The sequence below is a fragment of the Oppia nitens genome, unplaced genomic scaffold (genome assembly GCF_028296485.1).
Source record: "Oppia nitens isolate AA-2021 unplaced genomic scaffold, nextdenovo-longstitch-racon4-pilon3 scaffold7_pilon_pilon_pilon, whole genome shotgun sequence".
NCBI classification, from domain to species: Eukaryota; Metazoa; Arthropoda; class Arachnida; order Sarcoptiformes; family Oppiidae; genus Oppia; species Oppia nitens.
The window spans coordinates 2701040-2724335 of NW_026533251.1; the positions used below are offsets into that span (position 1 = coordinate 2701040).

The 23296-nt window shown below is 28.0% G+C and overlaps 8 protein-coding genes across 9 annotated transcripts; 5 read left to right on the plus strand and 3 right to left on the minus strand.

The window, feature by feature from the left end:
* Positions 1-381: 381 nt before the first annotated feature.
* On the plus strand, positions 382-3531 carry LOC128963608 (transmembrane protein 245-like). The gene is made up of 8 exons (XM_054310121.1): positions 382-810; positions 1099-1742; positions 1812-1916; positions 2046-2291; positions 2401-2691; positions 2757-3018; positions 3078-3252; positions 3312-3531. The coding sequence occupies exons 1-8, from the start codon at positions 441-443 to the stop codon at positions 3529-3531; spliced, it is 2313 nt and encodes a 770-aa protein (XP_054166096.1). The 5' UTR covers positions 382-440.
* Positions 3532-3573: 42 nt separating this feature from the next.
* LOC128963793 (EKC/KEOPS complex subunit bud32-like) lies at positions 3574-4481 on the minus strand. The gene has a single exon (XM_054310324.1). It carries the CDS (start codon positions 4359-4361, stop codon positions 3621-3623), a length of 741 nt encoding a protein of 246 aa, XP_054166299.1. The 5' UTR covers positions 4362-4481; the 3' UTR covers positions 3574-3620.
* A 61-nt stretch (positions 4482-4542) lies between these two features.
* Positions 4543-7748, plus strand: LOC128963609 (gem-associated protein 5-like). The gene is made up of 2 exons (XM_054310122.1): positions 4543-5196; positions 5258-7748. The coding sequence occupies exons 1-2, from the start codon at positions 4652-4654 to the stop codon at positions 7746-7748; spliced, it is 3036 nt and encodes a 1011-aa protein (XP_054166097.1). The 5' UTR covers positions 4543-4651.
* A 444-nt stretch (positions 7749-8192) lies between these two features.
* LOC128963611 (uncharacterized) lies at positions 8193-10289 on the plus strand. The gene is made up of 8 exons (XM_054310124.1): positions 8193-8292; positions 8364-8469; positions 8524-8576; positions 8638-8946; positions 9018-9149; positions 9216-9677; positions 9754-9879; positions 10273-10289. The coding sequence occupies exons 1-8, from the start codon at positions 8193-8195 to the stop codon at positions 10287-10289; spliced, it is 1305 nt and encodes a 434-aa protein (XP_054166099.1).
* Positions 10290-10341: 52 nt separating this feature from the next.
* Positions 10342-12250, plus strand: LOC128963612 (protein OSCP1-like). Its single transcript, XM_054310125.1, has 5 exons — positions 10342-10453; positions 10541-10695; positions 10964-11366; positions 11514-11713; positions 12224-12250. The coding sequence occupies exons 1-5, from the start codon at positions 10342-10344 to the stop codon at positions 12248-12250; spliced, it is 897 nt and encodes a 298-aa protein (XP_054166100.1).
* Positions 12251-12306: 56 nt separating this feature from the next.
* Positions 12307-15212, minus strand: LOC128963613 (uncharacterized). Its single transcript, XM_054310126.1, has 5 exons — positions 15200-15212; positions 13927-14274; positions 13070-13852; positions 12472-13010; positions 12307-12333 (listed from the first exon to the last, which is right to left on the minus strand). The coding sequence occupies exons 1-5, from the start codon at positions 15210-15212 to the stop codon at positions 12307-12309; spliced, it is 1710 nt and encodes a 569-aa protein (XP_054166101.1).
* A 1389-nt stretch (positions 15213-16601) lies between these two features.
* On the plus strand, positions 16602-17614 carry LOC128963795 (vesicle transport protein SFT2A-like). Its single transcript, XM_054310326.1, has 4 exons — positions 16602-16820; positions 16902-17071; positions 17131-17307; positions 17372-17614. The coding sequence occupies exons 1-4, from the start codon at positions 16740-16742 to the stop codon at positions 17436-17438; spliced, it is 495 nt and encodes a 164-aa protein (XP_054166301.1). The 5' UTR covers positions 16602-16739; the 3' UTR covers positions 17439-17614.
* Positions 17615-18852: 1238 nt separating this feature from the next.
* Positions 18853-22787, minus strand: LOC128963781 (sorting nexin-13-like). Of its 2 annotated transcripts, none has more exons than XM_054310312.1 (8): positions 22530-22787; positions 22056-22382; positions 21844-21959; positions 21592-21782; positions 21329-21535; positions 21138-21272; positions 19504-21068; positions 18853-19430 (listed from the first exon to the last, which is right to left on the minus strand). In XM_054310312.1, the coding sequence occupies exons 1-8, from the start codon at positions 22589-22591 to the stop codon at positions 19007-19009; spliced, it is 3027 nt and encodes a 1008-aa protein (XP_054166287.1). In that variant the 5' UTR covers positions 22592-22787; the 3' UTR covers positions 18853-19006. The 2 variants fall into 2 exon arrangements, with proteins under 2 accessions (XP_054166287.1, XP_054166286.1); XM_054310311.1 differs by having other exon boundaries at positions 22466-22787.
* Positions 22788-23296: the final 509 nt, after the last annotated feature.

The window sequence follows — 23296 nt, forward strand, 5'->3', positions numbered from 1 at the left end:
TATTAATATCACAAACATTTACACTCAATATCTCACATAAATCACGACTTTTTAGTTGAATTTGTTATTAAACTTTTAATTTTATTTTAAATTTAATTTAATTGAGTTATTAATATAATATTTAATTGATTGATAAAATATGTGATCATTTTGATCGATAGTCAGAGTAATTAATGTTAAAAACTCTACTGATTTCTAATGATATGTAATCACTAAACATGTGATGTATTTGAATGAATAAACCATTGGTTGACATAAAAGTGTTTTCACACAACATATGACTCAATGATCTGATATTTGATTTGTTTTTTACAAACTTTTAAATTATTTAAACATTAAGTTATAACTAAATGATTGTATTATTGTTTTAATTTTGAAAAGTATACTCAAATGGTAGCAACAGTTGACTGTCAAAGAAGTTAAATCAATTGATAATACAGATGAGTTCATCTGAGCGACCATTATATCGATCACCTTTGGTGTCCTCTCTGTCCACACCCGAAGTGTTTCATACATTCATTACAAATCACGAGAAGGGACTGAAGGATGGCTTTTATAACTCCATTGCATTGATATTCTTGATGTTTGTGGTGATTGTCATCTATAACTGCTATTGGATTCTTCAGCCATTTCTTAGACCTCTTGTATGGGCAATACTTTGCGGATCAGCTCTTCATCCGTTTAAACGACAACTACAACTATGTTCGCAAAAGTGGATAACAGATCTGAAAAGTGATGGCAAACCCATAACATTGGGTACACTATGTCTACCATTGATTATTATCAACAGTGGACTCGATGTGATAATTGGTTTTATTGTTAAATATTGGAGAATATTCTTATCCATTGCTATATTCATATGTTTTCATCACTTATCTATCAATTCATTAATTTTTGATATGTTTTATGATATGAGTTATAAGTTGGCCATCAATGCCATCAATTTAATCACTTTATTATTATTTTGTTTAACTAACACTAATAATACAGTTTACATAATAACATTAATAATAGTTTATTTTACTATTTTATCATTTGGTTTGTTTGATTCAACAAAAATTATTTTCTCAATGTTGTCATCACTTGTTTGGCTAATAGTGTTAATTCATGTGATATCACTATTTGGTACTTCCGGACAAATTTTATTTTTATTATTTATTTCAATTATAATTATCGGTCTTTTAAAGACTTTAATTACTGGTCAATCTATTTCTGGTTCTAACGATCAAACAGATGGTTTAGTTGATATGTCGATTAAACTCAAGAATATATTTAATTCTATGATCGTGTCATTCAATAATTTTATTCGTTATAAGGATACTGAAGAACCAAATGAAGAAATAGAAGATAAAAGTGGCGAAAATGTTAGCAATGATGAGATAAAAATGTATAAATCTGTTGCCACGAGTCCACAGAACTGGTCTGAAGTTAGCAATGAATCTATTAGTCGGAGGAGTAGTAATGTCTCAAATAAATCTTATACTAAAAACCAAAGCAATACTTATTTATGTACTGTTTTATGGGCTGTTGTTTTTGTCCAACTTTGGTCTCATCGAAGTATCATTTATTTGGTTTTGATTCCCATTGTATTTAAATCATTGATTATATTCTCATCTTATTTATCAAGTCTTTTATTTGAAGAAAAAGATCGACTCATTAGATATATTGAGAAAAAAAGTGAAGTTATTTTCACACCATTTATACAAAGACTTTGGAATTACTTCAAAATTGGTGATAAACTGGTAATCAATTTAATTTATACCGTAATTCAATATATTTATTATATTCATTAAAATAACATTTTTAAAAAGATAATGGATCTGATAGAGGCATCGTTGAACAGTTTRACCAGTTTATCAGTTATATGTCTGACTGTTATCTCAATTTTATTTATCGGAATATTCATATCAATTCAGGTATTATTAAATATAAATTAATTCAATAATATATTYTCAAAAATAAWTTAATAATAAATTACTTAATATCTAACTAACGTATTATTTATTTGCAATGCATACAATTTTTACTGTATTTTTTTATAAAAGATTTATGGAGAAAGCTTGCAATTAGTTAATTTGATGGGAAATATATTTAATAAAACAATTAGCTATTACCCAGAAGCCACCCAATTGTTACCCGAAAGTATAAAAGGAGTGGACGGCATGTTGGATCAGATGGTCAAAAATGGTTATGAATACGGGCGACAATATATTAAAAATTCCATAAGAAATACATTAGACGTCGACTCTAATGTCACACAAAGTAAAGCCGTTGAAAAACAAATACTTGAAGTAAGAGTTTTAAACCCAAAATATATCTTAAAATTTATTATATTTATATTTTTAAATTTTAATTACCGATAATGTAAATTATTTATATGTGACGGTAATACTTATTTAGATATGGGACAGGGCTTACCATTTATGGCTTATCCGTAACACAAATGAGACCAATTCGGTGCCTAAGAAGGGCCCGTATGAATTTGATAAGCTATACAACGCATTCAAGACATTGAATTTAAATCTTGTCTTCAATATAGTCAAAGAAAATATCGATACATTGATCTCAATATTTGAATCCGTATGGCTTCTCCTAAAAGGCAATATCTCATTATTATTTACAGCTTTGGCCGCCGTTTTCTCCACATTATTAGGCGGCGGATTAGGTCTCATGAATTTAGTCTTAAGTTTTGTGAGTTTATTTTACTTGTAATTAATAAAATTTATTTATAGAAATAACATTTACTTATAAAACAGATAATCTTCACGACTGCTCTCTTCTATTTATTGTCTGCAAGTGGAGAGTACTATAAACCGGTAGAACTGGTAAATCGTATATTTCCTTCAGAAGTGACTTCACAAGAAGTGAGTGTTAGTTCCAACAACAAGTTGGGTCGTGCGGTTGAAGAAGCTATAAATGGAGTTTTTACCGCATCTCTTAAAATGTCCGCATTTTATGGACTTTACACTTGGCTGACACACAGATTATTTGATGCAAATATTGTTTATATACCTTCAGGTAATTTAGATTAAAAAATACTGAAACATTATTTTTAACWTTATTTCAAATAATGACAGTAATGGCGGCCACATTCGGTGCCATACCATTCCTCAGTGCCTTTTGGGCCTCTTTTCCTGCTTTTTTGGATCTATTCTTTGTTCAAAATGAGACAACAAAAGCTGTTTTATTGTTAATAGTTGCCTATACGCCCTCATTCTTTGTCGACTCAACCATATATAGTGAGATTAAAAGGTAAGTCAATTAGTTTTTGTTATTTGATTGATTAGTTCATAACTTTTATGATATTTCAGTGCAGGACATCCATACCTAACAGGTCTGGCCATTGCGGGTGGAGTTTTCTACTTGGGTTTTGAAGGGGCACTTATTGGACCTATTCTTTTATGTTGTCTGTTTGTGGCCTTTAATATTTACAGCTCTATTATGCAGGAAAGTACAGCACCGACGGCAACAACAGGTCACTCACATTCGCACAAAAGAGATTTATTTAAACGAATGTTATCACAAAACTAATTACCGTAACTGTAATTATTAAATAATAATAAATTATATTTATTTTATTTACAAATTTATTAAAACAATTTAGAGATGAGACTTGAAGTTTAACCGATACAAAGTTTTTTCCTTCCTCTGACTCGAACCGCTTCCAGTCTTTTTAAGACATCGTCTTTTGCTTTTGCTTTAACGATACTCTTATCGTATTCGTCCAGAAGTTTCACAAAATTAATGTTTGGATAAGAATTTTGAATAACTCTTTCCAAAACATAGAGATCAACGGCTCTGTCCTCAGCTGTTGTAGAGAATGACGACAAACCAAAGTCTATAGGAATCAACTGATTGTCTTTTGTGATCATAAAGTTAGAAGTGGTTAAATCGCCGTGAATTACACCACAATTATGTATCCACGATATTGTTTGTCCCATATTTGCCATCAATTTATCTATCATTTCATCGCTATGTTCTTCAGATAGATATTTGGAAACATTGACTGAGTTCTCGATTCGGGTCAGTATTATGTTATTTTCGTCGACAAATTCAACGGTTGGGACCAATAAACCCAATTCTTGTGACTTTTCTTTAATTTTTTTAAGAGCTTTAACTTCAGCTCTAATTCTTTCTTTGGTTATCTTTGAGTCCAATTCTTTAATTCTGTAATTCTTAACAAACCTCTCCTTCTTCACTACATTTCTTCCGTTATAAACTCCAACCCAAAGACGAGACTCTGCGCCTTGAAATACAAGAGTCCACTCATTGTTATTATTATTATTAGTAGCCTTAGAGCCACTCTTATGACTTGTATTGTCACTATTATGACTGTCATCCAWGTCATCCAAGTCATCCATGTCTTTAATCTAATCTATTTATACTCCAAACTAAACAATGAATTAACATATTCTTTAAATTATCTTAAATTAAAAGCAAATCTCTGTATAAACACAATGTTATTCACCGCTAATATATTGCAATCGTATAATTAGTCCTTTAAGTTACAGATTCTAATAGAGTTGATGTTAGAAAAGGTCTTAATGTTAAATGTTTTGTAAAGACAACACAACCACGTGTTTGGCATTTCATAACACAAATACAAAACGTTTTTTCAATCAATTGAATGAATGGTTTAATTGAAGACTAAATGATAATGAATGTCGAGTACTCTTTGGGACCCTTTTGTAATTGGTTTCTTCCGTCGTGTCTCGATATCTGGTCATCACGTGATGGTCAACAGGTGTTGTGTTCATATGGCGCCCGATCTATGGTTTGTTTGATGTCTATAACTGAGACCAAAGCTCTTAAATGTTACGATAGTTTAAATGTCTTCAACAACAATAAATCTATCATTTCTTGTAATAAATTCAACAAAAGATCACACGAACCCTTTCTTTTCATTGGTTCCAATGATGGTGAGGCAGCTGTTCTTGAATGTAATACACGACAAGTTATTTACCAAAAAGAGACAATCAATGATTTTTCATTACCATCGAAGAAGGTGTTGTCTGCAGATTGGTGTGTCTTTAATGACAACTCTATTGTCTATTACTCAATACATTCTTTGGTTATTTGTTGGAATCTTAACACAAAAACTGTTAATAAGTTAAAAATAGGAGAAAATTATGAGAACAAGATTGCCATTTCTTGTATTGTCGCCTCTCATTGTGGTCAACAAAAGTTGGCCATCGGGTATGTCTTATATTTGATGCGAAAATGTATTACATTGACTAACACTAAAATTTTTTATCAGATATATGAACGGAGATATAATTATCATAACTCTTGAAAATATGTCCCAAAACACTGAACATGTTCTTAGCGGTCATAACGATGACATATGTTCTCTAGCGTTCAGTTGGTCTAAAGGTCACTACGAAGAGGGCATTTTGAGTTCAGCCTCACGGGACGGATTCGTCAAAGTGTGGGACGTTTACAACAGACACAACATTGCAGACCTTAAATTAGATGCAAACAAATTAAAGCAAAAGAATTGGTTTTCTTTAGCTGTTATTCCTATGAAAGCAAATGAAGGAAACAAGAGTTCAACAAAATTTGAAATATTGATTGGTTCGGGAAATGGAGACGTCCTCTATATTGAAATACCGACCAAACCTCCCGACAGCAAAATACGTGTTTTTAAACCTTTAAATTTTAGCAGAAGTAAAACTTATTGTCATAATTCAGTCATATTTAGCATATCTGTAGACTCGAGAACAATGACTGCAATAACCACATCATTGGATCACAATATAGTTATTTGGGATCTCATTGAAAGAAAATCCGTTAACTTATTCAATACATTTAGTCATGGAGTGCATGACATTTCATTTTCACCAATAGCTCCCTATAGAGTGGCCATTGCTATTGGCGAGTGTTATCAGATTATTAGATTTGATGAACAATTAAATGTTGTGAATCAACGCAGATATCAATTAGTTAACAGAACTAAAGATATAAAAACATTGGCTATTGTTTGGCATCCTATATATGAAAATCGTTTGGCTTACGGCTCATCGCTCGGAGATATTGTTGTAATTGATTTGAATTCATCACAAAAGGCACCCAAATATAGTACCAAACGGACATCATTTGACAATACAAAAGTATATGCATTATTATGGGGACCATCTTTTGAAGATAATGAAGAATCAACACTATATAGTGTCCATCAAAGCGGAAGATTGTATTTGCATTATATCACTAGTAATAAAGTGTATCCGTTTACACATTATATTAATGATGATATAAAAAGGACTGATTTAAGATGGAAAGCAAACTTTAAGCACTTATGTGTTGGCAATGATAACGGAACCGTTGATGTGTTTGAAAATGTTAATAAGAAATTACTTCTTAAAGTAAAAATCAATTCATTTAAAAGATCCATTCTTTGTCTTCGATGGAATTCAAATAAAGATGAAGAAACATCCAATTGGTTGGCCGTCAGTTCATATGACAATAATATTCACTGCTTTTCACTCAACAACTATTTAATTGGTAACCAAATTATTGAAGAGTCAGATATAAAATCTGTTGTCACAGTTTCAAAACCCAATTGCATCTTAAGAGGACATTGTGAACGAGTGTCTTCAATGGATTGGTGTCCGTATGATTCAAATAAATTGGTTTCCGTCTCATATGATATGAAAACTTACATTTGGGACGTGTTATCACAAAGTTTGTTAACTAAGTTTACCGCTCATAAGGGACTATTATATTGCGTTCATTGGAGTCCATTTGACAGCAATCTAGTCTTCAGTGGCGGTGAAGATAACTATTTGCATGTATGGCGTCCTTCCAAACAAATTGAATACAATGGTACTAATGGTACAAATGAACTCAACAATCGGCCTCRCATTGAAAAGAGCGAACAAAACGATGATAATTGTGTTGAAGATGTACTCAAAGAATTAATAAATAGAGTTGTTTTAAATGAAGGTAATCTTTCAGCGGATGGATATAAAAATTTTAATGATTGTAAAAGAAATAAACAAAAAAATAAGAAAAAGAAGATAAACAAAGAAGTAAAGAAAAGTTCATTATTTCCTATGAGTAATACAATAGAGAACTGTTCCACAAAATGTCAAAATCTTGAAGATATAGAAAGTCTTTTTAACAAACTTAATGGTAAACAAATTTCTTCTGATCAGAAATCGAGGATATTATTGTATGGAGACTGCGATGATATCAAACAATTTATTAGTAATGAAATATCTTATCATATAAAACAAGAAAACAAAGAACAAAAAGATATTGTAAGTCTATTATATGATATAAAATTGACAATTGAAGAGTCCATTCAACAAAATCAAACGAATCCATATTTAGTATCGCTTTCATCACTTGTTTCCAGAAATCATTGGAAAGAATTATCAAATCTTTTAGCACAAGAATTACTTCGTCCAGAATATGATCCAAACGTTTATTCAATGTATAGAATTGAAATGTCAGCCATTTTGTTGTTATCACAAAACAATGTCAGAGGAGCTATTGATTTATTGATATCCAATCACTTATTCCGAGAATCACTTATTGTCGCCAAAACCAGATTAGAAAGTGAAGAAGTTGTTAGATATATAATGAATGAATGGGCGACTTATCGTTTGAAGTGCGGCGACACTGAGGGTGCGGCCAAATGTTTGACTTCTATTCGCATGTTTTCAGAAGCGGCAGAAGTTCTCAAAAATAGAAATGACCAACAATTCAGTCATACCATCTCTTTACTCAAATCAATTAATATTTAAATTATATACTGATTTTTATAAATCAATATTTTATTCATAAAAATGATTTRTCAATTAAAGTTAACTAAAATTAATTATGATTTATGAAAATAAATATATATATTACTAATTAATTTTTACATAATTTAAAATAATCATATTAATAAATTATAAAATTATTTATATTTATATATAAATTACTGTCTAATAAATAAATCATTATATACAGTATACAATATACAATATTTTAATACCAATTCATTACCAAAAAACTTGAATTTAGGAAATCTATTTTTGAATTCACAAAAACAAACTAATGTTAAGTAAATATTTACCGAAAACTTGACATTGTTTTGTGAATTCCTGTTGACTACAAATAACTATATTTTTAGAGATAACTTTATATAACTTGACATTAAAGGACTCAATTTATTAGCGATAGTTCTAATGATAATATCCATAAAAATGCATATCTCAACATTATTATCAAATTTATTAATTGGTTTAATTATTATTGAATCTACCGGTGCTCAACTTTTTCGACCCGGATATGAACCTCAAAGCAGTAAGTTTCTCAAGATTTATATACAATTTATTAAATGATTTTAATAAATTAAATTTAAAAATAAAAACTAGTCATCAATTCATTATTAACTCCGGCATTATATCCTGTGAGAAGTGAGTGCGTGGCCACTGCTGACAGTAGGACCGGCTTATGTATGCCAAAAGCAGCCTGTCTTAGGTAATGATAAGCTCTATTCAATGTATTGTAATCTAATATAATTTTGATTAAAAGTTCCGGCGGATACGTTGCCAATACATGTAATTTTGTATTATCATGTTGCATTTGTAAGTATTTATAGTTTATTTTTATGTATTTTATTTAAATCAAATTTAATTGAATCCATAGATCAGGGAACCTGTAGGTCAGTGATTACAGCAAATGAGACATACTTTGTATCACCGCAATATCCAGCCCTGCATACCGAGCGCCTGGACCCTCCTTATTGTATATTTACATTACAACGGAATTCCCCATTTATCAAATGGCCCGTATGTCAAGTTAGACTTGATTTTGAAGAGTTTAGTTTGGCGCCTCCTGTAATGGGTTCGTGTGGTAACGGCACGACCGACTCATTTATAGTGTCCGGTGCCTCCACTTTCAATCAATCGGGACTACCTGTAGACGGCGTGTGCGGAGAATTGACGGGACAACACAGTATTATTTTTATATTTATTATTTTATACTCAAAATTATAGGTTAAAAATAACTTTAATTTTATTGATTAGTGTATTTAGATGTCGATTCCAATAATATAAACGATCCGTTATTGCTTGTGATTAATACGGCTAATGAACAACAATATAACAGGAAATGGAGTATTCGTATCCAACAAATCCCGTGTCAATCACCCTTTAGAGGTAGTCATCAATTTAATAACTATTGTTTATAAAGCAAATAAAATGTTTTTAATATTGACTTAACAGCACCACCCGGTAGTCTACAATATTATACAACCCCTTCCGGAACTATAGAAAGTTTCAACTATAGAGGCATAACCAAAGCATCACCCATTCTGCCTCCGGGTCAATTTTTCCAACCTATATACCCTAACGTTGGTATCGGTGGTTTACAATCATCGAGTCAATTGCCGTCACCCAACTATTACAATAATATGCATTACGGCATAACTATAGCCAAACAGCCTAAAATGTGTGGTATCCGCTGGTCAGCTGATACCATGGATTTTGGTGGCGAAAATGTGGGAACGGGTTTCACTGAAACAAACAGTTGTATATTTGTTAACATTGATGAAGACAGAGGCGATTATATTACAATTCCCGGCAGTTCTCGAAATGGCAAAACATTTTTAGTCAATCGATTTTGTGGACAACGTTTGACTCCTGAAATCAATTCACAGGGAAGTACTATCAATGAAGATGTCATTTGTAAGTCTTGTTTTTAATTTCTAAATATATTTATATTAAATATGAAAATATATTATATTTTTTATTTATTTTATAGCATATATGAAACCATTTGTTTTATTTGTGCACTCGGATCCCAATCCATTATTAAACCCCAATACCCAACCCGGAGCTCCACTCTACAGTCAAAAGGGCTTTCGATTATTTTATCAACAAATTCCTTGTTAATTATAATTACATTTTTACTATTAATTTAAATTTAATCAATAAGTACGGTATATATCATAAAATAATTAAAACTTAAAGATTTTATAACAATTAAAGTATAAAATATAAAACTTGAATATATAATAGTTTAATAATAGTTATTGTCAAATTAATTCTCTTTGAAACTTTAAATAATTAATTTATTGAATTTACATTAGAAAATAATTAACATTTATTTAAATATATATAATTAATATATTACGTGTATAAGTTATTATAAAAATATGTTTTTGTAATAATTAAAAGTAAATAAAATTGACACATTAAATGAATCAATAAATCAATAAAATATACAATTGAATATTAAATTAATTTTTTTTGTGAAAACATTGCTATAACAACCAAATAGTTGGCAACAAAACATAGATATTAATATAAATTGATATTAAAATATCAAATTGTGATAATTTAAGAGATCATGTCTTGGGAAGCGTTTCCAGTGCTTTACTTTAATCTTTCGGGAGAAATGATTTATATTGTTGAACAACGTTTGACTGCTCAGAGTATTGATATATCAAAGGCTGATAAAGGTTTCTAATGTTTATTTAATTTTATGACAATTTATTTCAATAATTATTTGTAACTAATCATGATTTTGTGATTATTAAATTTTATAGTAATAAACGATATTTTAATGGCAATATTTARTCCCAATTTAATTGAAGAAGTATTCAAAAAGCAGAAGTTGTCGACAATATATGCATTGAGACAAATGTTTGAAAAGTTGGCCCACTCTTCCATTATGAAACTCAATGAGCAGAGTATGAATAAGGTATGTCCTATTATCACTTGAATTTGATCTCAATTTTATCAATATATACTGTATATACTATATATATATCACATTTATGTGAAATTGTAATCAATTATTATTTATAAACTCTTTTGTAATTACAATTTTCACATTATAACCATAACTTTATTTAAATTATTGCTTTATTATAAAGCTATTATTTAAAATGATTAATACTTAAAAATAATAAATAATATAATAAAGTATTGTATTTTATACTATATATCTGACAAAATTGTTTGYAAAGCTATTTGATTTGATGGTAATGGTGACCAAATATCAAGTGGTATTCTGTAATTCTCCCATTGATTTAATACACATAACGTTAAATCATTTTGAGAGTATATGTCAAATGAGTCGATATGAGAATACATTGAAACTAATTGAGAGCTCAAAAGACAAGTTTATAACAACTTATAGTGACATGAATTGCAAGAAATTACAACACATTCGCCAAACTATTCTGACATTTCTTCAGGACATACAAACCAGAGTTTCTATTTTCCTTAGAGATGGTATACAAGAAAATGACGGCAAATTTGTCATCAAACCGGTTGGTGTCGTGTCTTGTGATTGTCAATTGCCCGGAACTATCAAATACTTTGATCAAAACGATGCAATCAAACAAATTGACAATTTTGTGTCGTCCGGTCAGTACATTGTCTCAAATGAGAGGACTATATTGGGCTTAAATATGTAAGTTGTAGTAATAATACATTATATGCATAAATGATTATAATTTAAAAATCAAATCAAATTATATTTTTATAGATATTCTAAAGAATATTCTTTAAAAGAATTATCTTATAATCGCTTTAAAAATGAATCGCAAAGTGATGAACAACAGAGCAATCATTTGAATGAAACAAATGAATCGGCAAAACATGAATTGGATTTATTAGCAAAACTTATTGGACGACAAAAACCTAATGAAACAGAACTCGAATTTTACATTCATTTGGGAACTGAAGACTCAATTTTAGAAAATCAAGAAAATGTCTCAAATATTAATGAACTCAATATAACTGAAAACAATCATAAAATAAACACAAATTTAGAGAATATTATAAATGATTTAAATATCGATGAAAATAACGATAAAAATTCAAATGAAAATGATTTGTTAGAACTTATGGATTCATAAGTTTATAATTTTTATAAATTATTTTCCATACATTTTATTATTGGAAATATTTTTATACTTATAAATAGTTGAAACATATTAGAGTTTTGACTAAACAACTGAATAAAAATATAAATATCAAACACATACTTAAATATTATTTTTAAGTAAATCAATTCAAAATATAATTTTGTTTTTTGCTAATTATTTACTTACAATTTCTATAATTTTATTTAAGCTAACTTTACTAATCCGAATTTAATTAATAAATTATAATTTAATGAATGTATTTATCTAACTTTAAAATTTTTGCACATTTTACTTAATTATTGTTATCATTACTTTTATATATTAACTATTTTGTGATTTTGTCTTATTTATAAGCAACAATTAAATTCAATTATTGAATAACCAAAGTTAAAAACATTTAACAAAAGAAATTTATTATTTTTACAATAACTTTAACTTTATTTAGTTATACAGTAGGAGTTACTCTAATATTATTCAAACAGTGATTAATAATTGTTAAATGAATATTAAATCTAAGATAATCTAAAATTTATGTTAATTTGATTTTCAAGTGTTTTTTGTTTGATAACAAATGACAATCTATTGATAGTTTTTCCCCAAACCTGTTCAATAGTTGGGTCATCATTAAGATGACAATCCATTTCAACATTTACTTGATTTTCGCTAAAATCAATGTATAATTTTGTTTTATTGTCACCTAATATAATGGTCTCATTTGTTATTTTATTTATCGATAAGTGTGTTATAAAATGAATTTTTGAAAATTTAATAAATTGCGTCAATTTATATGTTTCGGTGAGTTTCACAACATTTGTAGTCCTATTAAAAGTCCATTTTCTGTTCCACTTATCTACCTGTGCTTCATAAGGATAAGCACCAGATATGTCCGCTTCAAATATTGAAATATTTGCCTCATGACTATACTTAACACTGTTAGCCATGAATTTAGGTCCACATCCCTGTTGTATGCCATTGATTGTAGGAATGTTGTGCCACTGAGACTGGAAGTTCCATATGCTGTATCTCTCGGGACTAAATGTCTTAATAGTATAGGTACCCGAACCGACATCAATCAAAGCGGGTCGTCCATCGACATACAAGATAAAACTTCCCACATCATTGTGATTATGCTGAGTGTCGTCTACAGTAAATTATAATTTACCGGTAATCCATTATTTTTTTAATTAAAAAAAATCTTACCATTTATTCCCGCTTTTATACCCAAAAAGATGCCTTTAGCTGATTCTTGTGTTGTTCTCAATGTAACCAATTGGAGATCTGGAAACCAACTTTCTAATGGCAAAGGAGCTTTTGGAGGAATATTTTCCAATAAAACATTTGCAGACATTTGAATACCAATTTGATTTAGTTCACCACTTGAGAGACGGTCTAAAATGATTTTGTCTTTTCCTGATAATTGAGTTAAATATGAGGCAAACTCTTTCATAGTTTGGTCATTAAACACCTTTCCGTATTCAAAAACAACTGAGGAATCCGGTATCTCATTAGCCCCAGAGTCTCCATAATTAAAGAAATGGTTTTCATTGATATGCACTTTCCAAATGTAATCACCGGTTTGTTTCAGCAATTTATTAGATGACCAGTTGATTGTGTTTTTAGATGCAGAAGACAAAAGGCTTATAATTTGTATGAGTCGACCGCCCGCTGCCACCCAATAATGGGGTCCCTCATTGTCACTGCCATCATTAGGATAACGATTAACAAAAATATCTGAACTATTTACTAATCTATCAATAACTTGGATCCGGTATGTATTAGGCAAACATAACAAAGCTGTCATTAATATATTACTATTAATCCAAACATTCCAGTTGTTGCCAACATTGCTATCAACGAAGCGATAGCTATCAAAGCCCATCCATGGCATGTGTGGGTCGTCCAGAAATGGACGTACTATTCGGCGATTTAGTTCATAATCTATACGCTTAGAGATTATTGGAGATATTTGTGATAATTTTTGGCCTAATATTTAAATGTAAATTAAAATATAATTCAACTTTAAATGTCTAAATTTATTTATAAAATTATAGTCAAACCTATCAAAAGTTGTGTCCAAGCAATGTATGCTGATGTCTGACCGGCTCCTAAGTCTATAACAATTTGTTGTGGATCAGGTAGTCCGAGTCCAGCCTTTTGTAGGTATAGGTGCGCCGGCCATATCCACGAACTTTCTTCCAGTAGAAGCCAAACTCCATTTGCAATCTCTTTGATATATTTGCCGCTTTGAGTAACCATTTCAGCCAAAACCAAATCCATTAATTTTTTTCTTCTTTCATTTAGAAATCCCTGATAATGATAACGATCTCCTATTTGTATGTATTCTAATTGAGTGGAGACTAACAGTGCTGACCAACTAGTGTTGAGTCGACTGTCCCCTCTTTCAACTATATTATTGATAACATTTTTTGAAAGTTTAAGTAAATTTTCTTTAAATTCTTGTCTGATATTATTTTTCCAAACGTCAAGATTTTCCAAAAATTTGCTTTTATTATTATATTCATTAAATAATAAATTTCTTTTTTCATATGATTGACACAATTGTATATAAAATTCAATTAAAATAATTATAACAAAGTTTATATTTTTCATATTTATCAATTCTGTAAAATTATTATTATTATAAAACAAGTGTATTTATTTTGAATTTATAGAATTTATAAAATTTTATTATAGAAATAAAATTTTATAACAAAATAAAAAATATGTTATTTATTTAGAAAATATAAATTTAAACCTTAAATATTAATACTTAAGTGCATTGGAAAAAGTTATCTTTGATTTTAATAAATATTACATACTATTACATACGGTATATATTATTTAAAAGACAATTAAAAGTTTATATTAATATAAAAAGTTTTTTATTGTGTAACAGAAAATAATACAATTCGATACAAATATATTTCAAATTGATATAACTTTTAAATGATAGATAATATTAATAAAAATTGTTTTCAGTTTTATACACCTAAATCAAAAGTACTTAATGTATATATTAATTATATTAAATATTAAAAACAACTAATATATATATAATTAAAGTAAACATATAATATATACACTTTTGACAACATTATACATAAAAATATGTTTCCCATACTATGAACTTATTGACAAAACTTGAGTTCTTTAGAATTATTAAGATAAATGACAATCAATATATTTAATATAATAAATTAACCATGGGTATCTAATTATCTATAAACATATGTTTGAACTAAAACATTATTTTAATCATATTATATATATCAGGGTTAAGCAAAGTGATAGTGTTAGGAGTGTTAGGAAGGGTGTGGCAAAAATACTCACCTCTAAGATCCATATTTTACCCACACTTTTTGACCAAATCGCTTAAAATTAGGAAAAATGACTCCCCWTATAATTTAAAGCCAATTTTTTTAATTAAAAAAAATAATAATTTAATTAAGTTTTATTTCTTAACTGATTCTGTTCTTAAAATATATTAAAATTTAATTATTTACTAAAACAGTAAAATAGTTTAATTTACGTTAAAATTAAGCCAAATATAACATTATTTTAATAAAATTATATAATTAAAAATTTAAAAATGAATTATTTGTCCAATAAAGTAGTTGTTACAAGTAGTGTTAGATCAGATTCCCTTTCTCGTTTTATAACCCCACCCCACGTCACCCCACCCCATGTTTTAAGCAAATTTCATGTGATTTTCAATTATAGTTTTAGAGATATTAAGCCTCAAAGAGTCTGAGATAGTATAGATTCAAAGTGTATATAATAATTATTATTATAAAATTCAATTATTAATATTTATAAAAAAAAACTATTTTAAAATATGTTAAAAATTTAATAGAAAAGTAAAAATCTTGAAAACTTGATAATTACTCTTGTATTATATTATAAAATCTAAACAATAATTATTAAAATATCGTAATATGATTTTAATTAATTTTACCAAACAACTAGAAATTGGATAAAATGTAGAAAAAATTTTCAATTGATTTATGACAAGTATATGAAATAAAGATTATTATTATTATACAGTAGTAATACAGTAATACATTTGTATTTATACATATCATTTTACAGTACAATAATTTTATGTATTATTTAAATTCARTCAATGTTGAGACCAATTGAATGTTAATTTAATATATAATACTAAATGTATTTTTTTTAAAAGTTCATTTATTTTCATATAATTGCAAAACTATTACATTTCAAAACTAATTGTTTGTTACATTCATATAATATCTGTCAGTTTGCAAAAAAATGACTGAGAGATCAAAATTTGATATCTCCGTCAATTGATGATCATCTGATCATGGTCAATTTAGTGTTAACTAACCCATGCTAAAACTAATCAATTTACATAGGGGCTATAATATACATGTACTAACTACCCTGTTTGTGTATTGTAATTTATTTAATTTATTTCTCAAAAAAGCACCAAGATCTTTTATAAATATGAATTTATGTATAATTCTGTGTTTTAGACAAATTTAATAAAATTGTTGAAATATTTACCCAAAAAACATATAATACTTAATTATTTATATTATACACAATAATATAATAATTATTTAAAGTAATAACTATTTCTAATGTATTATTGGATACAATGATTGATTAATATTAATATTAAACTTATTTATAAATTGTTTATAAATAAGTTTAAGTTTTAAGATCTCAAAACTGCTATCTATTGTACACTTAAGTGACTAATAGACTAAACATTACAATATTGAGTGACATATCATATGAAATGATTAATTTGTTATTAAATATTAATATTGTAATCAATTTTGTCATCAATTGAGTTGTTTTAAGACATTGAAGACAATCATTGACCAGAAGTACAACACAAGTGATGGACAAATTGCGTCGCGCTTTGAGTGGAGATGACTCTGTAATTAGCGGTGACGATGAAGAACAGGGATTAGCCGCTCAGGTATGTCACTGACAGTATGTCTTGATTTGAATTTACCAACAATTGTCTCATTACTATCATATGTATTGTATGTGTCTTCAGATCAATTCCGCCACAACCCTGAGTTGGTCGACACGTATTCAGGGATTTGCCATTTGTTTTGTTTTAGGCTTTGTTTTTTCCATTTTGGGAACTGCTTTGTTAGCACTTCCCAGAGGATTGATATTGTTTGCCATGTTTTATACGTTGGGTAACATCACATCAATGGCCAGGTATGTCATGGATTAAGTGGTATTTTGACAAATGCTAAACAAATGTAATGTCTGTTTAGTACAATGTTTTTAATGGGTCCAATCAAACAAATCAAAAAGATGTTTAACGAGACCCGAGTAGTGGCCACACTCGGAGTCTTTGTATTTATGATATTAACACTGATGTCAGCTCTTTGGTGGCACAAAGCCCTCCTTTCTGTTATATTTTGTATTTTACAATTCTTGGCGTTCACGTGGTATGAATTAAAACAATGTTTTCATCAAAAGATGGTTTTACTAATTGCCGGTTCTTTTCATTAGGTATTCCCTGTCATACATACCATACGCCAGAGATATGGTCCGTAAAGCTGTGACTTCTTGTGTATAAATCTCAAGTGAATCTCCAAATAAATCAAATAATTTGTGCCTTAAAATTGATATTAATTTAATATAATTTATTTGAAAATTTAACAAATTATTTGATATACCAGTAAACATGTTTTATCAGATATGAAATTACAAAAATCTTACGGAAATAATAATGATTTTTTTAAAAAAATAAGTCCATTTATTACTCATAACATCTATATTGCAATTATATAAAAACTATATTTTTAAAAAATATTTATTTTATAAATTATTAATATTTTAAACTATTTGTACTTAAATTATTTTCTCTATAAAATATTTTTATTTCTTATAATTACCTAAAGATATGAATTTATAATTAAAATTGCTATTATTTAAGATGATTAAAAATGTTATAATCAGAAAAATAGTTGTAATGTATTTATAATTTTAGTTAGCTTTAGTTACTTAACAATATTAACAACAATTTTAAATAAAGATTTTAAATAACCTTTAAAATAACTGTTTAATTGGAAATACATTCTCCATTACATTGTTTTTATTATCAATTTTTATGTTTAAAGTTATGAATACAACTTGTTATGTGTATATCATTGGTAAATAAAATTATTATTATGGCTAACGAGGTCTGAATGATGAGTGACGACAATGTATTAAAACTATTTATAATTAAATATTAAATTGTATTTATGCAGTAAATGATAATTTAGATTTAAATAACATTTGATGATTAAATTACTGATAATTAGAGTTCGGAAAACTTTCCGAGRAAAGGAAGTTCTCTATTAAAATCCCTCTAATTTTTCGGAAAAATATAGAAAATAATTTATTTTCTTTCCATTCACTGTTTATTATATTAATATAAAAATTAATTAATATAATAAATAGTACCAAAACTGAAATATTTTGCTTAAAATTTTATTAAAATATTTAAAAATAAATTTTTATTACCAAATTCAATAAGTTCAAGAAACTTATTAATACTATTTATCAATCACTTAAAATACAGTTTAATATCCGTCAGTTTGATTGGATAAACAAAAGCTTATCAATTAAGTTATAAAATATGAATTTTTGTCATTTAAATAATTAAATTATATCAACAAATTATAATTTATAAATTATTATAAAAATGGGTTTAGAAATAACCAGTTGTCACACATTTCTAGTATACGAGTACTGATTACACGTTAAATACAATTGTATTTATAAGACGGTAAAAAATTAACTAATTTTATTAGTTAACAAAAATATCAACATTTATTTTTTATAAAATATTTATGATCCCAAAAATAAACTATTATTACAATAAAATAAAAACATAATAAACATATTATAGTATAACATTAATTTATAAATTATAAAATCTATTAAAATTGTGAAACACAACACATAAACATTTAGTCGATAAATATTAATTTAGTATTATTTTAACATAATATTATGTATATTAACACATTAAATAAGCAGTATTTAGTGTTAAATAAAGTATATAAATATTTGACAAACAATATACAATGCACTGTAGGTCATAGGTCATGTTGTTATACAGTAGTACTCAATATTAAATGATTAATCAATTAAATGTTATGTCTTTTTACGTCTATAAAGAGGTGACTTTGACGGCGACTTTACAGAAGATTTGTCTATACCTAAGAACTTGTAGAGATATGGCGGCCAATTGCTGGTCAACTTTTCCGATTCGGGAATTCGATTTGACTTTGAATGTAGTTTTTGAAAGACTTGTTCGAAATGATTGTCTGGAAAGAGTTGTTGAAGAATACCTTCGAATAGTACTAATACAAGCCTTCGGTTAAGGTTTTCGTGTTGAAACATCTCGAAGACACACATCATTCCCTTACGACTCGTTTCGCTACCAATTATACGTTTCAAGTCATCCGAAACACTGGTCAACAAAAGCATTTTGGCCGCAACTCGAGTCCGCATTTTTGTGGCTTGACTTCGGGCAGGAATGGGTTGAGCTAAATGACCGGTTGGCCAAAATGAGTTCCTAGATATAGATAATCTCTATTAATATCAATTATTTTTATATAAATACTTAAGTACTCTATTAAAACAATTACTTAAATGCTTTGATATATTCAGCAACAGATGAAGGACTAATTGAGTCTTCGACGTAATCAATAATTTTCTTATTGATTGCATCTCCATATGTCATATGAATGATTTGTCTTAAAAATGTAACAATTCTTCTCCTAAGCCATAAATTTTTATGTTTTAAATCAAACACTTCATCCATTAATAACAACATAATTCTTAGAGGAATATTATCTTCACTTTCAATATCAAGATTTGCGGACACTTTTGAATTTTCAATGGGTGTCATAGATTCAAGTCTTTGATTAGTATTTTGCGATTCATTTTGTAGATTCAATTTAAAGCTACCACTTCTTGATATCTGTGATGTTTGTGATGTATTGATAGATGTGATTGAACTCAATCGACCTAACTTTTGCAATCCATCCAAAAAATTACCGGAACTGCTTTTAACAGCATTACCAACATTTATAACGGATGTCTTTAAAGGATTGAAAATAGAGTTTTGTACTGTTTTTGAAAATTGAAATTTTTCTTTTTCGTAATTTCCGGGTTTAAAAAAGTTGATTACACTTTCTCTAAGATCTGATCGTATAGTAGATGTCTTAAGTAATTGATTTAAATAAGTATTCAAAAGATGTCTTCGCTGTTCAACAAATTCTTTATTCATGTTATTAAAAGTTCTTTTTCCTGGAAGTGCTAAGCCTTTTAGATTTGGAAATTTGTCACTAAGATGCTTATGAAATGCATAAAAGTCTGAATAACGTCTGAGAACAACCCATTTTTCATCAGTCGCTCGGTTTGACCTTTTGGTTACATTTATTACATAAGCCGCGTATGCGTTACCAAACTCGCGAACGACACCCGTCTTAATGATTTCAGCAGTGATTTCCATTTCTTCATTTGTTGTCGTATTTGTAGTATTATATCCAGAAGTAGAGTTAGATTTAGCCGATCCTTCACTAGTTATCGATATATTATCAGATGTAAATGCAATGTCTTCTAATGAGTTTAGACTATCACAATCATCGAGATTTAATGAATTGCTATCATTATCATCTGATTTAGTCGAACGATCATATTCTTCATCTTGTTTATTATTTACTTCTTTTAATAGATCCAATTCTGCTAATAGTTTGATGTAATGATTACTTTTTTTAAAAGCAGAAAAATAGTTATCATTATTCATCATAATATCATAGACCTTATGGAGAGAGGAATCAAACCAATTCTCTGATAACTTTTCTGTCATTATTCTTGAATGAATTGTTTTACAAATTGTTTCATCAATTTTAAGTTTATGCGATGCCTTTTCAGATAAATAAGTATCATATATATTAATAGCAGCCTCTTTAAGACTATCCAAATCAATACTATTATGTGAATTGGATTTTCCGAGTCGTATTAGCTCTGCCTCTGATATTTGTTGTTCAGCAGATACTTTGAAACCTTCGACATTAAGATAGAAGTATATGTATCCCTGAGCTCCGATACTGGACATGAATTCTATGAAATATGAGAGACCAATATTATTCTTGAGGACCACTTCGAAGGGTAATGAATATAGCTTTGTTTGACTCCAATCTATTTGCTATAATTACAAGAAATATATTTTATATATTAATAATTTGCTCTTAAATATAGGCTAATTATCACTTACTGTCGGCAAATCAGTAGAGTCTGAATCAAAACTTCCCTCATTTATAGATTTGAGTCGACATTCAATTAAATCCTTCACAAATAGCAAACTATTTAATTGTTGTTTAATTTCAAAATCGTCGTCACCACCCATATCCTAGATTGAGACAAATAAATAATTTTTTCAAACAATTTATTTATTTTAAGCCAAACCTTAGATCTTAGAAAAGCTATTTCGTGATTAACCATTTGTCGGACAGCATCCAACTCATCGATTTTATCGGTCAAACGCAATACACTTATAAATGTATCGCTTGAAACAGCATATGATTTATAGAGCCAAACAATAGTCTGATTTATAAAGTCTGGATCCGATAACATCTCAAGCAATGGATATAAAACAGACTTTACAACTAAACCCTAAAAATATTATTCAATTGATAATCAGTCTAATAGTTGTATTAAAGTTTACTTACTCTAAATAACAAACGAAAGGTGCGATTCTTAAAGCTATCAATTGGTAGTAATAAATACTGAAGAATATCACAGATTTGAGACAAATATTCAGTACAACTGTCAACGTCTTCACTGACTAGATCTCGACAAATATTTTTTTCCATCGATACTTCAAAATCAAAGAATATCGATAGCAAATTGGCGTTTGGATCTAATTGTAATAAAATATCAGTTGTAAAATAAATTGTCTTAACAAAAGTCACTAAAAATACCATTGACTTTAAGCTCTTTAAGTTTGTTTTGTGATAAACGATAAAGTCTTAAATGAGATGCAAAATCGTCGACTAATTTAGTGGTCATATATGAGACGATATCCATTGACTGTAATCTGTATAATATATAAATATCATATACTGTATATTAAATAGTTTATAAAATACTACAGTATATTAAAAAAAATTATTAGCAATTAATTGAATGATACCTTTGTGTAACTGATTTGATAGCCATTTGAGCGATACTATAGAGATGACAAGTGAACTGTTGATTTGGTGATATATAAGCATACCATGAATTTATGTAATCACGAAATGTCAACCGCAACACATCGTTTAGTTGATCATCAATTAGTTGATGACCGGTAAAGATGTCTGACTTTGGCAAAGTGGCCACAACTAAGTCTTTATTTAATTGATTCAAAAAGTTTGTCCACTCATTGTTTGAATCAATCATTTCAATTGAATGACAAGATTTGAATATTTGGTAATCGCTTTCAACGGATGCGCTCTTTAAATACAGATATGTCAGACATCTGAAGGCAAATAAAAATTCAAATTAATATTTATTATTATAAATATCATTAATAAGTTTTTTAATTATATAATATTTATAAACCCTATTATCATAAATATAATGCAAGTCATAGTCAAGAAAAGCAATTGTGGTGAGAAAGTTGTACTCATGAGGATCACTGTCAACGCAATCCATAACCAATCGGATGCCTTCATCGTAAGTGGACATCAATTAATTGATCAAATGATAATTCAAATGATAATTCAAATGTTAATTATTATCAACACATGTTTGGCCTTATAATTGACATTTCATTTCAATTACTATTTAATTGTTTTATTAATGACAGTCACTATCGCTTACATTCAGCTGTTAGTCAATCACTGCTAGTATTAGTAATAACTGTAATTCAATACATCAGTGCTATTGATATGTCATTTAATCAGTTGATTATCACATAATGTTTAATAATTTCAATATAATTTAATATATACTTCATATTATAATCTATATATTATTATTATTATTATTATTATAATTATACACTAATTGATTAACAAATAGCTTAATAAATACTGTATTTGACTCCATATTTAATCAGAAAATATGTTATACTGTAATAAAATGATACACAACTATACAATACAGTACAGTAAAGTACATTACATTCTGTACTTTACATACAATAGTATTGTTATATGAATACAATTTAAATTTTATTTTCTGTATTTTACTAAAATTAATCATTTTGTTAATAAAATAATGTACAGTATTATCAATTATCAAATAATAGTATTGATAATACTGTCATTTTTCAAATATATATGCTAATGATATGATACAATTTTTATAATATTATGGTACTGTACTGTAACTTATTTGTTATACCAAACTATTATTTTATAAATTTAAATTGTATTAATTTTTAGAGTA